This window comes from Gymnogyps californianus, chromosome 13 (assembly GCF_018139145.2).
Source record: "Gymnogyps californianus isolate 813 chromosome 13, ASM1813914v2, whole genome shotgun sequence".
Lineage (NCBI taxonomy): Eukaryota > Metazoa > Chordata > Aves > Accipitriformes > Cathartidae > Gymnogyps > Gymnogyps californianus.
The window spans coordinates 17,164,269-17,177,235 of record NC_059483.1 but is presented as its reverse complement, the minus strand read 5'-3'; the positions used below and the strand labels follow the sequence as shown (position 1 = coordinate 17,177,235).

Sequence of the window (12,967 nt, the reverse complement as noted above, 5' to 3'; positions counted from 1 at the left end):
TACACAATGATCGCTTTCTCATTCTTTTTTCGCCTACCTGCAGTTCAATTATTACACATTTTTATTTCCCAGTGTTTTTTATTCTAAAAACTGGCCTCCAAGCAGTACTACAGAAACACCGCAGCTATAGCCCTACTGTCTTACACCACAAAAGACGTCAGATAAAGATGAGCAGCACACGCTTAACCTTTGAGAAAGACGCCTTGGCTTTTTGAGTCTGGTGCTCCAATACAGACACCTTGGAACTGTTAATTTTTTCTATCATCAGTCTTGATGTCAGGCTCTGTGTTCATGTTTTTGTACATCTCTTACCTTAAAAAGTTATTCCTGGAGTATAACAGTAGCTGTGAGAATCTCCCCCCGCCCCCCCAAAGATTTCCAGCACACCGCTATTTTAATTTTAGAAGAACACCAGATCTTTTGTCATGTCAGTCCCCCAGAAACTCAGAATCAAAAGAAAAAAAAACCAACCCATAGATGCCTTCATAAATGTTAAATGCATTTTCCTTTCATAGTCTCCAGAATAGAGTTTGATTTTGCTTTTAGAATAATATTGCCCTCCTGTGGTCAAACAACAGTAAGTCCGGGAACTATTGTCAAAGCTCTGCTTGCACGTCATTCAAACATGCTTAATTATTTTATGTGCATATACGATTTAGGGAAACAAAAGTCTTTTCTCAGATTACTTGCTCTTACTGTTTGCTTACTAGAGTTCACCGTTACAGGTTTAGACATCTAACCTGATTCACCCTTTCATGCTGTGATGGGATTGGCTCATCAGAATGATTCACTGATTTTTTACTTTGAAACGCAGACAAGACTTTCACACCAGAATCTAGGGAGACTCAACAAAAGACGCCTTCGTTACTTCCGAGGGTCTCAGGGTCAGCTACCCCACTGCAGGTCAGTTCAAAACCTGCAATTGATTTTCATGTGATGAGAGATTTGAGAAGCACAGAATGGCATGCCTCTTGCACACTGTAAATTGCATGATCAAAGCCTGGATTATTTCATGTGGGCCCTGAAGGTGACTCACCAATACCATCATAAGACAATTTACTTCAAAACACCTACAATACTTAGCTAAGTTTTAGAGTTGTATAACACTGTGGGTTGTTGATTTGATATTTTGTCACTCCCTTTTTATTCTTTCTTCTGCCTTTCTTCCTAATCATTGGAACTTAGTTTGTCAGTTTATACCAAGCTGGAATTTATCTGGCAGGATAATTGGATCTCCTAGCAAGATGTCACATTAAGTATGAATTATGGATTATGCCCCTGCAAAACTAGTTAATGGAAAAAATGTTTAATTGCTGCTTGAGTAATATTGATCAAATGCAGTCATTCTACCTATGCATTTCTATATTAGATACCACCGTAACCTGCACAATACAGACAGACCTGTGCTTGCTCAGATGTGTGGACATGAATTTCAGAGAGATGCTTCTGGAAACAACGTTCCTCAGGTGAATATATTTCTATTGGACTCTGCTGGGAGTGGTGATTCTCTGTGGGTAACAGTTATGACTGAAGGCTTGTGTGGAGGACTTGTATCCTACAACTTGGCATCTCTTTGTGGGCTCTTGAAACTAAGCATGATGCTCTGGAGCTTCGAACCCTGTCCCTGCTGTTACAACATGGAATCACAGAAGTGCAGGGAGAAGGGACCTCTGGAGCTGCCTGCTCCACCCTCCTGCGCAGTGCAGGACCATCACCAGCACAAGATCAGCCTGGCCATGGCTTTGTCTAGCCAAATCCTGAAAACGACCTAGCATGGAGACCACAGCTTCTCTGAGTGGGCTGATCCAGTGCTGTGCGACCCTCTCTATAAAGAACTTTTTCTAATGTCCAACATGAATGTCCTGACTTGCAAATTGTGGCCGTTGCTCCTTATACTTTCTGCCACCACCAAGAAGGGTTCACCTCCGCTGTCTTTATAACCACCCTTCAAGTAGCTGTAGCTGCTATTAGGTTGCTCCTTGGTCGGTTGCACCACTTGGTTCCCAGCCCGCCCTGATGCACAGGGATCCTCCCCCAGCAGCAAAACTTCACACTTCTCCTTGCTGAGCGTCATGAGGTTTCTGTTGGCCCTGACTTTGAGTTTATTACAGTTCCTCTGGAAGGTGGCTCCGTCAGCACTTCCCCCAAATGAGGCACTCTGTGACCTCCAGGTCACTAATGAAGCCGTAGGGTGACACGAACCTTAACAGAGTCCCTGTTCATTACCAGCTGTCAACTAGACCCTGAGCCACTGATACCTACTCTCTGAGCCCAGTGGTTGAGGTGTTTTTCAGCGAGTCTAACAGTGTGTTTGCCCAGCCCACGCTTCTTCAGCGTGCTCATGAGAATGGTGTCAAAAACCTCACTAAAGTCAAGGTAGATTACATCTGCCACTTTCCGCTTTCCCCATAGCCTCTTGTCTCAGCCTAGAGGGCAGCCGTAATTGTCATACTGTGACTGATTAATATTCCTGGCTCTTTCCCCTCTTACGTTATTTCCAACTGAGGAGCTCATAATTTTTTGCTATTAATCCCAAGGAGCATGACCTTGTATTTTGCAGTACTGAATTTCGACCCCTTTCTATTATTCCAGTCCTCAAGGCTGGCAACTTTTCATCTTCCCTAGAATACTATGATCCTTCACTGTATTTTAAATGACTCTCAACTTTGATTGCAAGTTGACTCAGAACAGGGAGTTTGAGAAATTACAGCATGAAAGGAAGTAGACTTGGCATGGACTTGGCTTCAGGGTAGTACTGTTCTGCGTTGAGCTACAGAAGGATTTTTTAGTGAAAAATTTTTCTTCCCTGCAATCCCCAATGCATGGGAAAATCATTTCCAAAAGGTATATAGGGAGTGAAGGGAGTGTGACCTAGAAAAACTAGTAAGATGCGTATGTCAAATCCAGTTAATTTTTTTACTAATGATACTGATCTATATATATAAAATGCTGAACAGAACACATTTTCCCTGCGTTTGGCCTTAGGCTACATCGCCCATCAAAGGCGAAGAGACCCTGTTGACACTTTCCTGGTGAGTAAATCAGTCATGAGAGCAACATATTTCTTTTCCAAGATACATATAGAAAGCCATGTATTGGAAATTAGGACTCCTGCATTTCCCAGAGCTCAGCATATTCTTGAAGCAAAGATATTCAGACTCCATCCTACTTTCTCCCTTGCCTGCCTGGCAAACCCTCTGTGCAGCTCTCTGGTCTCATCATACTGCTTCTGTCCACCATCGTCCTCTTTCCCAGTTATGGGTGCAAGAGCACCACCGTGACTGGGGGCAAAAGGACCTTTCACCCTGTCCCTGCACACCCACTTGTGTGCTGAACCCTTCATAGCTGACCAGTGATGAGTTGGTCCATCCTAGCTGCAGACATTTTCTCTTTTACAAAATGTGAATGAGGCAGTGCGGTAATTTTATGCAAATCCATGTGCAGATTAAAAAATTAATCAAATTCTGAAATTTTCATTTAAAGAGCTTAGTCTTGAAAAATCCCCCATCTAATCCTCCCAGAATAGTCACTTGGAACAAACCTTCACCACTTTCTTTTCCTCCTGGGTTCAGTGCATCTCCTGGAAAATTTTCTCGTAATGCTTTTGGGACCATCTGGAGCAGCAAGTTTGAGTTTGAGCAGGGCTCACCAGGCGAATTAAAGTTGATATATCAAATGATAGAAAAGATGTGTCAGTAAGTGGGAACATGGGAGTTTAAGGCAGTAAAACCTCCGCTCTGTTGTACTTCATAGGTAAACTCCCATGGTAATGCATGAAAAATGGAAGCGGTAAGCTTCGGTGAGTCCAACGGTAATTTACGTACCAAGAGGCCAGAAGAAAGTCATGTAGCAAGAAAAACGAGTAGCAAGAGACACTGCTAAAACTTGCTGTGTCTGGTAGTTTACTGCTGTAACAAAGATGTAATCTGTCTTTTAGAGCTTGAGCTCAAAATTATCCTCGAACAATTGGGGTTTGATCCAGTGCCATCTCAAATTTTTTCCAAGCCCCTCGGGGATTTTGGAGTTGACCCTGTACACAGTGGGCCAGCCACCAATCACGGCCACACTGGGGGAAATCCAGAGAAATCCCGATGACATTAAAAATAAAATAACTTAGGCCCCTGCAGATCTCAGTTAAATTAGCCATCCCGGAGCATTAATATACAGTATTCTCTGATCTTGCAGCACCTGAAACACTCGGGATGTGTGATTGGGTTGGCCTGCAACAAGCCGAATTGCCCCAACTTCAAGGAAACCACAAGCCCGTGATGCAAATCCTTGAACAAACCTCCAACCACAGCACATGGAATAGCTCAGCTCTGCCCAGCGATGGCAGATTGGCCCCTAGAAGGGAATATTTTTCTGGCTTTCAAGTACCTGCCATGGAGCAAGGTGCTGGCTCATTTTTCTCACTGCATGGGCATGGCCAGCTCATTTGTTCACTGTTTTCCTCCCCAGTGTGACTCCAAGTTTATGGCTCAGACTGTGCCCCTCTATGTCCATGCTTTTGGTCTCATGCCACCATCCAATTTACCTGGCAGCTTACCACATTTCTGCCCCTAGTGCTGGATTGTTTCTGTCTCCCTCTGACTTTGGCTCCTTGCCTGCAGAATTGCTTTAATTAAAAAGTTAATGAAAGGTAATGCAAACGAGCGCTTTGCCTGTATTTTATCACAGTCCAGCTCCTCTCCCTCCCTCTTTCCCAGAGAAGGTGAAAATGAGGAGCTGGGGTTTTGCTGCTTTTTGTTGTGAGAGTTAGCAGTGGAAATTTCTGCAGGCTTAGGAGGAGACCTGTGAAGAAAGAGCTTATAATGGTAATGCACGCAAACAAGTATGTAGATGGTGAACATTATTCATCAATGAAAGCTGAGGAAGTTTTCATTTAAAGGGGATTAATCTAAACCCATTACAGTCCTCCTGCTCTCTTTGGAACAGGCAATTCTTAGCATCATTTTTCTCCTAAGCTTAGTGCAAACTTCTAGAAAACTTTTCAAAAGACTATCTATCCCCTAACTCCAAATTATCCCGAGCAGGGACAAAGGGAAGGTGTAAAACCCGAGCCCCACTACTGCCTATAGTATGTCACCTTATATCCATATAGAAGAGGGCTCGTTCATCCCTGTGTGATTTCCTTGAGAAACTGGGGAACAAAGATTAGTGCATGAAGCAATATGAGTCGCACCATCAGCCCCTTCTCCAAGCCCAGATTCCTCCCAGCCAGCAGTGGAAAGAGGAAAACGCAGGGATGTGAGGATGTAATTTCCCCATGTGCAATACGCAGCAGCTAACTGGCAGTTACATCATTTCTAGACCCACCATCCGTGGAGGTAGTCCGAGAGCTGCCATTTGGATTACTTTTCTTTCCAAGGTTGCCTGTGCTTTGGTGTGGGGTGATGTTCAGTTCTCTTGATCTTAGCAAAATGAGTAGGAGTTTTCTTTTTTGTTAATATCTACAGTGGATTTCACAGCACTGATTTGTAGCTGTTCCCTGATGACATTTAGTACCCAGTGCCTGAGACTGTATAAATAAATTACATGAAAATGGATTTGTGGCATCATTAGCAGCACCCCCATTCCAAGGGGAGCCTCCAGTGAGCCTGCGTGTCTAATCAGAGCTGACAAGGAGCAGAGTTACACACCAAGACCTCCAAAGCTAATGGGTCTGTGCCAAATTCAGCTCTCTGTTGCGTTGGTGTAAAGTTGGATAACCTCTGACTGCAGGGAGGTTTTACACTGGATTTACTCTGCATTTACACCTGTGCACTGAGATCAGTGTCAGGCGGCATGCCCTAAAATCCTTAGAAGCAATGGAAAGACGTGTGCTGACTTCAACAGACTCTGGATCAGGCCTCAATGGTTAAAATATAATCTGAGTTCAGAGTGCAGAAAACAGATTACACGCCTGCCATTGTAGTGAGATGCTTTCCAGAGTGAGCATTAGCAGTATGTACACAAGTGCCAGATGAATTAAGCTGGCATTTATTTTTTTCAGCTCCAGTAGGAGAGGATTGCTTTTAAACAACTCGCGCCTGCTGTGTCGTGTCTGGAGTTGGAGCTGAACGGAGCCACCGGGAGGGCACGTGTGACAGGAGCCGCAGTTGCAGGTCTGGTTGTGCTCAATTCCCCCGGTCTTCAGGGTCAGCCGTGCACAGAAACATCAAGGCAGAGACAGAGCCTGTTAAAAGCTTTGGGGCTTTATTTTCTTAAACTCCCCTGGCTCCATTTAAGCCTTTTTCTTCAACCACTTCTGCAAACCCTGTATCGCAGCTCAGACGAGGCGACCTGGGGCGTGATGCACCTCTGTTTTATAACACCTTCCTCTGATTGCGCTGTGCTGCCGGATGAATCAGAGACCTGCTGGGAACGGAGATGCTAATCTCAGTGCCTGAGAAGTGTACAGCTGACTTCACTGGTGTTAGCACGGTTACTCTGGCCCTCATTGTAAGAGGGCTGAGGCTCAGTGGTTTAAACTGCTGGCAGCATCAGCTGCCATGAAGTCTAAGAGTCTAGTAACAGAGTGGTCAGGACACTTTTATTCTTATCTCTCCTCATGATTGAAAAGCCAGTCCTTCTGACCAGTATCTAAAGGGAATATAGATAGGTTTATCTGCCTTTGGTTTTGCCTTTAAAATCTGTTTCTCCTAAGCACTGAATCATTTACGGTTAGACTTGATGATCTTCAGGGTCTTTTCCAACATAAATGATTCTTGGATTTTTTTCTCTAGCAAATCTCTCTATAATTCTCCATATAGTTTTACCTGCAAGTCCCTTGTCCAATAGATTTCAGAGTGTGCCCAAGTTTCATTGCCTGACAAGGTGCTTGTGTAGAGGTTTTCACAGAGCCTTTGGGTCCTTGCAGCAAAATAAGGCAGATTTAGACCCAGAGGAGCTGTTAGAAAGCGTGTCTGGCTTAATGATTAACACCTTGCAGTGGTATAGGAGTGTTAGGACAAAGAGACCTCTGGACTCGTGAGCTCTCCCAGAAGCAGCCAGACACTGGCCTTGCACTGAAACACGTCCATTTACTAGAGAGAGGATTAACTCTCTCAGGTAATTTGAATGGGTCTGTGATCGAGTGCGTTGCCCGGGCTGCTTCAGCCTCCTGGCACTCTGCCTTAATTGCCTGCACCATAATTGCCATGAGCGGGAGAGATGCAGATCACAAGGATCTTTGATCCTGAGAAACCAGCAGTGAACTTGCTGCCAGTTAACAGAAGGAAGGAGAAATGCTGGGAGGGAATAGATGCACGTGTGCTGGCAGGGGCTGCCTTTCCTCTGTCAAGACAAGTGTCTGCCCTTGAGCAGTTGAGATATTTCAGTCCACACACAGATCTGTTGCATATAATGCTAATACTCAGTGGAGACTAGCTCAAATGGGCTTTCACAGACATGGCTAGCAACTTTGCCTGGATTTGAAGTCTTATTTGGGCTCTAAATGTGATTTTAATGGATAATGAGAGGACTGAAAAATAAAGGCGAATGAAGCCTTGTGTTAATTTGCTGTGTGGTGGGGAAACCTCATTACTGGTCTCTCTGTGGCCACCAGCAGCAAGGGATCAGGCAGGCAGCAAGCCTGTTGTTTCTCCTAAGTCCGTGCCTGATGCTGCAGGGACACATGGGGCAATGCGCAGCCAGAGAATGAGATCAGCATTTGGCTAGCACGAGGAAGGGAGTTAATGTAGTGAAAAGCTGTTCCACCCAGACAGCCTGCTCTCTCCAGGACAGAGAGCAGCTTCCACAGTTCGGAAAGGTGTCAAACGCTGAGCAAATAGAAATGATGGCTTGCCAGTGGCAAATCTACAGTGATGGAGAAGCTGGCTGGCAGGGCTCACCTTCCCTGCCGGAGGTGATGGGATTGCAGGGGAACCACAAGCTGACAGGTAGTTTGAATGTGACACTGTTCTTCCCTCCCTCCCGCCTGGGGAGAGGATTGAAAATGCTGTTGATATGGCACCTTCATTTAGAGGAAACAGGAGCTAGAGCTCCATGGTTCATGTTTTGCCCTCCCTGCTCTCTCTGTGACAGCCCTGTCTCTTCTGCTAGCGAAAATGTTCACTTTCCCTTGCAGGTTGGAGGGTGCCGGCTGCCCCAGCTCTCGAGGCCTTGCCAGTGTCAGCAGAGTGTGTACAAGCCCACCCCTCCAAGCAGATTGACTCAGCCCGGCCACCCTGTGCAGCATGTCCCTCCGCGAGCACGCACTGTCCCTCTTCCGCAGCGCGGTGGGCACCGTCCGGCCGGCTCCGATGCTGAAGAGGGCTGTGAAGCTCCAGGGAGACGGGTGCCCTCAGCTGCTGGTGAAGGGCCAGGCCTTTCCAGTGAAGAGGGACCTGTACCTGGTGGGTTTCGGCAAAGCTGTGCTGGGGATGGCCGCGGCAGCAGAAGAGATCCTGGGAGACCACCTCGTTCGGGGGATCATCAATGTGCCACTAGGCATCCAGGAGAGCCTGCAGCGAGCAGGAATGCAGTAAGGGGGGCTGTGTCTGGACAGTTTGGGGGGGTAGGCTGCCAGATTTATCCTCTGTGGGATGTTGCTGTGAACCCCTTCAGTCCTTTCCAGCTGCCCTCACTCTGGTGCCCACCCCATCCACCACACTGCCCTGGTCTTCAGCCTCCATCACATCCGGGTGGCACCAGTGACACAGCCCATCTCTTGCACTGGATGCGCTGCCTCCCCAGCCCTGGGGAACAGACACTCAGCAAAGGTCACCTCCCTGTCCTGGTCACTCACCATCCACCTCTGGTGCACCAGGCCCGTTTCCCTGCTGACTGAGAGCCTGGCTGCCTGTGTAGGTGCACATGTCAGTGGTGTGATTGCCTCTCTTACCTGACCAGGGAGATGCTGCTGAAGCCACAGAGCAAAATCCAGGTCATCGAAGGTGCCAAGAACAACCTCCCGGACCCAGAGGCTCTGAAGGGAGCAGTTGCCATCCGGGAGCTGGCTGAGGGTCTGACTGCGGACGACCTGCTCCTTGTGCTCATCTCAGGTAGTGTGGGGATCCCAGGGAATGGGCTCTGCTGAGGGCCCTCCAGCTGCCTGCCCACATGCGGCCATGCAGCAGGGGAGCGCTGTGCCATGCCGGCCGTTTCAGCACTGACGCTTGCACCTCTGTGATTTTTCCTCTCCCTTCTCCTGCCAGCCTTTCTCCAGGGATGCAGGAGGGGAGGGCATGGGGCTGCCTGCTGCTGCAGTGGACAAGCTGCCTCCCAGCACTGGGGAGAGGCTGAGCTGCGCAGGCTGGGTCCTGCGGTTGTGCCACCACTGTGAAATGGCACCTCTGGGCACAGCCTGCCAGCTGCTCTCACCCCTTGGCACGGAGATGCTTTCTTCCTGCCCCCTCCATACATTTGGGGATGCAGACTTGGAGAAGCAAGCAGCACTTGGTGGACTTGCATGCTCCGAATTTGTGCAGGGGTGTGAGTCTGTAAGCTGAGATTCGGGACTGACCCTTCCCAGGGCTTTGCTGCTTCCCGGCCAGTGGAAATGAGGCCCCCAAGTTCCAACACAGTGAGGTGCACGCCTTGCAGGGTCAGCCCTGAATACCCTCAGGCCCTGGCTGCTGGGGCCCCGGGCTGTCCCCAGACCCAGGGCTGCATAAGGAAGGTGGATATTGTGCATCAGAGGGATGCAGTGACGTCGCCCCAGCCTGAGCTGGGCTGGGTGAGTGGGTGTCACAGGGCAAAAGCATGCAGGGGCTTGGAGCAGCTCTGTAGAAACCCCTTGGTCTCCTCTGCTCAGTGATTGTTCCTCTGTGGATGTTGGAGCCTGATCTGGTGCAGAAGGAGTAGTGCCGTTAGGCAAACACCCAAGCGACTGGAATCTAGCTGTGCTTGCTGGGGATTCCCCTGGGCTTCCTCCTGTCCTTTGGCTACGGGGATCTCCAAGAGACTCCTCAGCCCTTCAGGGAGCCCATACAGGATCTCCCCATGGCTGTGACTCCCTCTGCATGTGCACTCCCACACAGCAGCCGGTCCCCAACTGCTCCTGCCTCTCAGCTAGATCCCTGGCTATTGACTGAAACACAGGCATTTGCATTTGTTTTTCTTGCTCATCATGTTTTATTGATGGTGATTTGTCTCAAACCTCTGAGCAGGCTTTGCCTTTTGACAGTAGCTTTCAGCTGTACTTCTGTGCACGTTCACTCTGCTCAGATCTTGCTCCTTTCTACTCTGTATTTTCCATCCATTTCACTTTTCCATTAGAACCTTTCTTCTTTGCCTTCTTTTCTGCATTTCCAATACCTGCTTGTATCAGACAGGATTTCCATGATGAGGCTATCACCCTGGACTCTGGGTGTGCTTTGTCCTTTGCATTACTCTCTCCTTTCCTTTCCTCCCAGGCCTAGATGAGTGCAGTTCAGCAGTTTCCGATCTTGCTGCAGCCATAGCTGGTGTTTTTACACACTGTCCTGAATAAATGGAGCCAGCAAAGCAGGCAGTGTCTCCATCTGCTTAGCACTGCCTGCTGTGCGAGTCATGGAGGCTGTGCTCCCTGCTCACCCATCCAGGTAGCCCTTGAAAATCAGTGTGATGACACACTACTAGCCTGATGTAGTGGGGATAGTAATTGCTGGCCCTTCTCTGTCATCCCTGCAATGCTGCAGGCATGCGGTATGCTGGTCCGGTGAGGTTTACACTGCCCAGGTGAAGCGTAGCTGGCTGCAGACAGTGCAGAACAACAGTGATTAAAACCCATTGGTGAAGAAGACTGAATTCTCCAGAGATGTTAGCATAGTTCCCCAATCACCTCTGCCTTCCTGCTGTGCACTGGTGAGGGAAGAGGAAAGGCTCAAGTGTTGAACAGCCTTTCTTCCCTCCTGTCCTCCTTTTCCTGCTGTCCTGATGTCCTTGCCATCTCTTCTGCATCCTAGGGGGTGGATCAGCCCTACTGCCTGCTCCCATCCCTCCCATCCTCCTCAAAGAGAAGGAGAAACTCACAAGGACACTGGCTTCCCGAGGAGCTGCCATACAGGAGCTGAATATTGTCCGGAAGACTCTGTCCTTGCTGAAGGGTGGAGGGCTGGCCCAGCTCGCATATCCCGCACAGGTAACCGAGGGGAAGCCCCTGCTTGCCCAGAGATCACCCATCTGCCCTCAAAATAGAGGTTTAATCAACTGACCTAAGTGTGCTTGCAGGGTTCTTTTCATCACTGAGTGAACAACCTTTGCACACTGTTTTGGGACTCTGTGGCTCAGATTTCATCGAGGACCCACATTCTCAGGGAGACAGAGGTGGAAGAGGGGGAATTGAGACTTGGCAAATGTCAGCCGTCCCACTTCCAATGTGCTGGTGCTCCACCACAGCGCTTTCGAGGCTCCGTCCGACCCTTGGCTCCCCTGGGGGCTGTTCTCAGTGTGTGCCATCGCTGAACCCACACTAGGTTATCAGCCTGACAAGTGCAGTGTCATGGGTTATGTCTTCCAATGTGACGGTCCAGCATCAGACATTGTAGATCTGTGGGTTCAAGAAGGGCAAGGTGATGCTCACAGGACTGTAAAACAAAAATGGGCCAAGATCTGTCCCTGTTTCCATCTGCTTTGACATGGGGGTGGCGCAAGCGTAACTCAGAGCAGCGCTTATGCCAGGGCTCTTGTGTGGTCACCTATCTCTGCCTCTCGTAATAATCCGTGGGTGTTTCTTTTGTAGGTGGTGAGCCTCATCCTTTCTGATGTGACTGGTGACCCCCTGGACATCATAGCGAGTGGGCCCACTGCTGCCAGCTCCCACAGTGTCCAAGACTGCCTTCAGATACTCGCCAAATACAACCTGCTGCTCAACCTGCCCGAGTCAGTGGCAACGGTCCTGTCCAGCTCTCCCACCAAGCCCACTGCTCCGGAAGACTATTCCCATGTTTGCAACATCATCATCGGGTCAAATACGCTGGCTTTAGATGAGGCCAAACGCCAAGCCGAGGGTCTGGGCTACGCAACCCTGATTCTGAGCGCAGCAATCTGCGGGGAAGTCAGCCGTGTCGCCATGCTGTACTGCCAGCTGATCCGGCTGGTCTGCCTGGGCTTCGCCGGCCTCGGAGAAGGGCCCCTGAGTGACAGGGTGAAGGGGAACCTCCTGCAGCTGGCGGCAGAGCTAGAGATCCCGGGTTTGAACCTTGCCGAGTTTCTACAGGCCCTGCGAGGACTAGGGCCTGAAAGACCAGTCTGCATCCTGGCCGGCGGAGAAACCACTGTTCAGCTTCAAGGAACGGGCAAGGGAGGGAGGAACCAGGAGCTGGCCCTGCGCGTGGGGCTGGGGCTGCACAGGGCACAGGCCATGGAGACCAGCAGCCCCCCGGGGAGGTGTGAGATCATCTTCCTCAGCGGGGGAACGGACGGGCAGGATGGGCCGACGGAGGCGGCAGGGGCCTTCTGCAGCCCGGAGCTGGTGGACGAGGCGCTGCAGGAGGGCCTCGATGTGGAGGCCTTTCTCAGCAACAACGACTCCTATACATTCTTCAGCCGGTTCCAAGGTGGGCATCACCTCCTGGTGACAGGCTTGACAGGCACCAATGTCATGGACATCCAGGCCATTTTAATTAGAGCCACAGAGACATCATGAGAGCTCCCTCTGCAGATATCCAGATGCATTTAATTAGGACCAGGGGTAAATGAAGGCATCAACACTGCAGACAAATGTAAACTACTTAAATTAGGGCTCGCTGTTAAGGGTGCTAATATTTTTGACAGAAAGAATCCACTAATTAGACACGAGTGAATGTCCACAGCAAAAGCAAGCACTTGTAATTGGGATCAGAGGAAGGTAAGAGGTCACATTACAGACACAGAGGCTGGATTTAACACTTCTGCTGAGAGCCACCACTCTTGTGACTGCTCCAACTATAGTTAAAAGATGTGGGGAAATCGAGGCCCCGGTGCGGCTGCCAGGGAGAGCCCTCACTGTGGCTGTTGCACGTCCAGCACCCCCAGCTCAAGAGCAGCTCAGCAGTGGGCTTTTGCAGGTTCACAGAAGTACAGT

The 12,967-nt window shown here is 49.3% G+C and overlaps 1 protein-coding gene across 1 annotated transcript; it reads left to right on the top strand.

Moving 5' to 3' along the window:
- The first annotated feature begins 8,177 nt into the window (after positions 1 to 8,177).
- On the top strand, positions 8,178 to 12,626 carry GLYCTK (glycerate kinase). The gene is made up of 4 exons (XM_050904752.1): positions 8,178 to 8,464; positions 8,833 to 8,984; positions 10,869 to 11,044; positions 11,645 to 12,626. Exons 1-4 carry the CDS (start codon positions 8,178 to 8,180, stop codon positions 12,548 to 12,550), a joined length of 1,521 nt encoding a protein of 506 aa, XP_050760709.1. The 3' UTR covers positions 12,551 to 12,626.
- The last annotated feature ends 341 nt before the right edge of the window (positions 12,627 to 12,967 follow it).

Excerpts from the sequence above, each read along its gene's own strand:
- GLYCTK (XM_050904752.1), top strand. The coding sequence starts at position 8,178 with ATGTCCCTCCGCGAGCACGCACTGTCCCTCTTCCGCAGCGCGGTGGGC. Across the intron at positions 8,465-8,832 it reads CTGCAGCGAGCAGGAATGCA|GGAGATGCTGCTGAAGCCAC; the intron begins GTAAGGGGGGCT and ends TTACCTGACCAG. Across the intron at positions 8,985-10,868 it reads GCTCCTTGTGCTCATCTCAG|GGGGTGGATCAGCCCTACTG; the intron begins GTAGTGTGGGGA and ends TCTGCATCCTAG.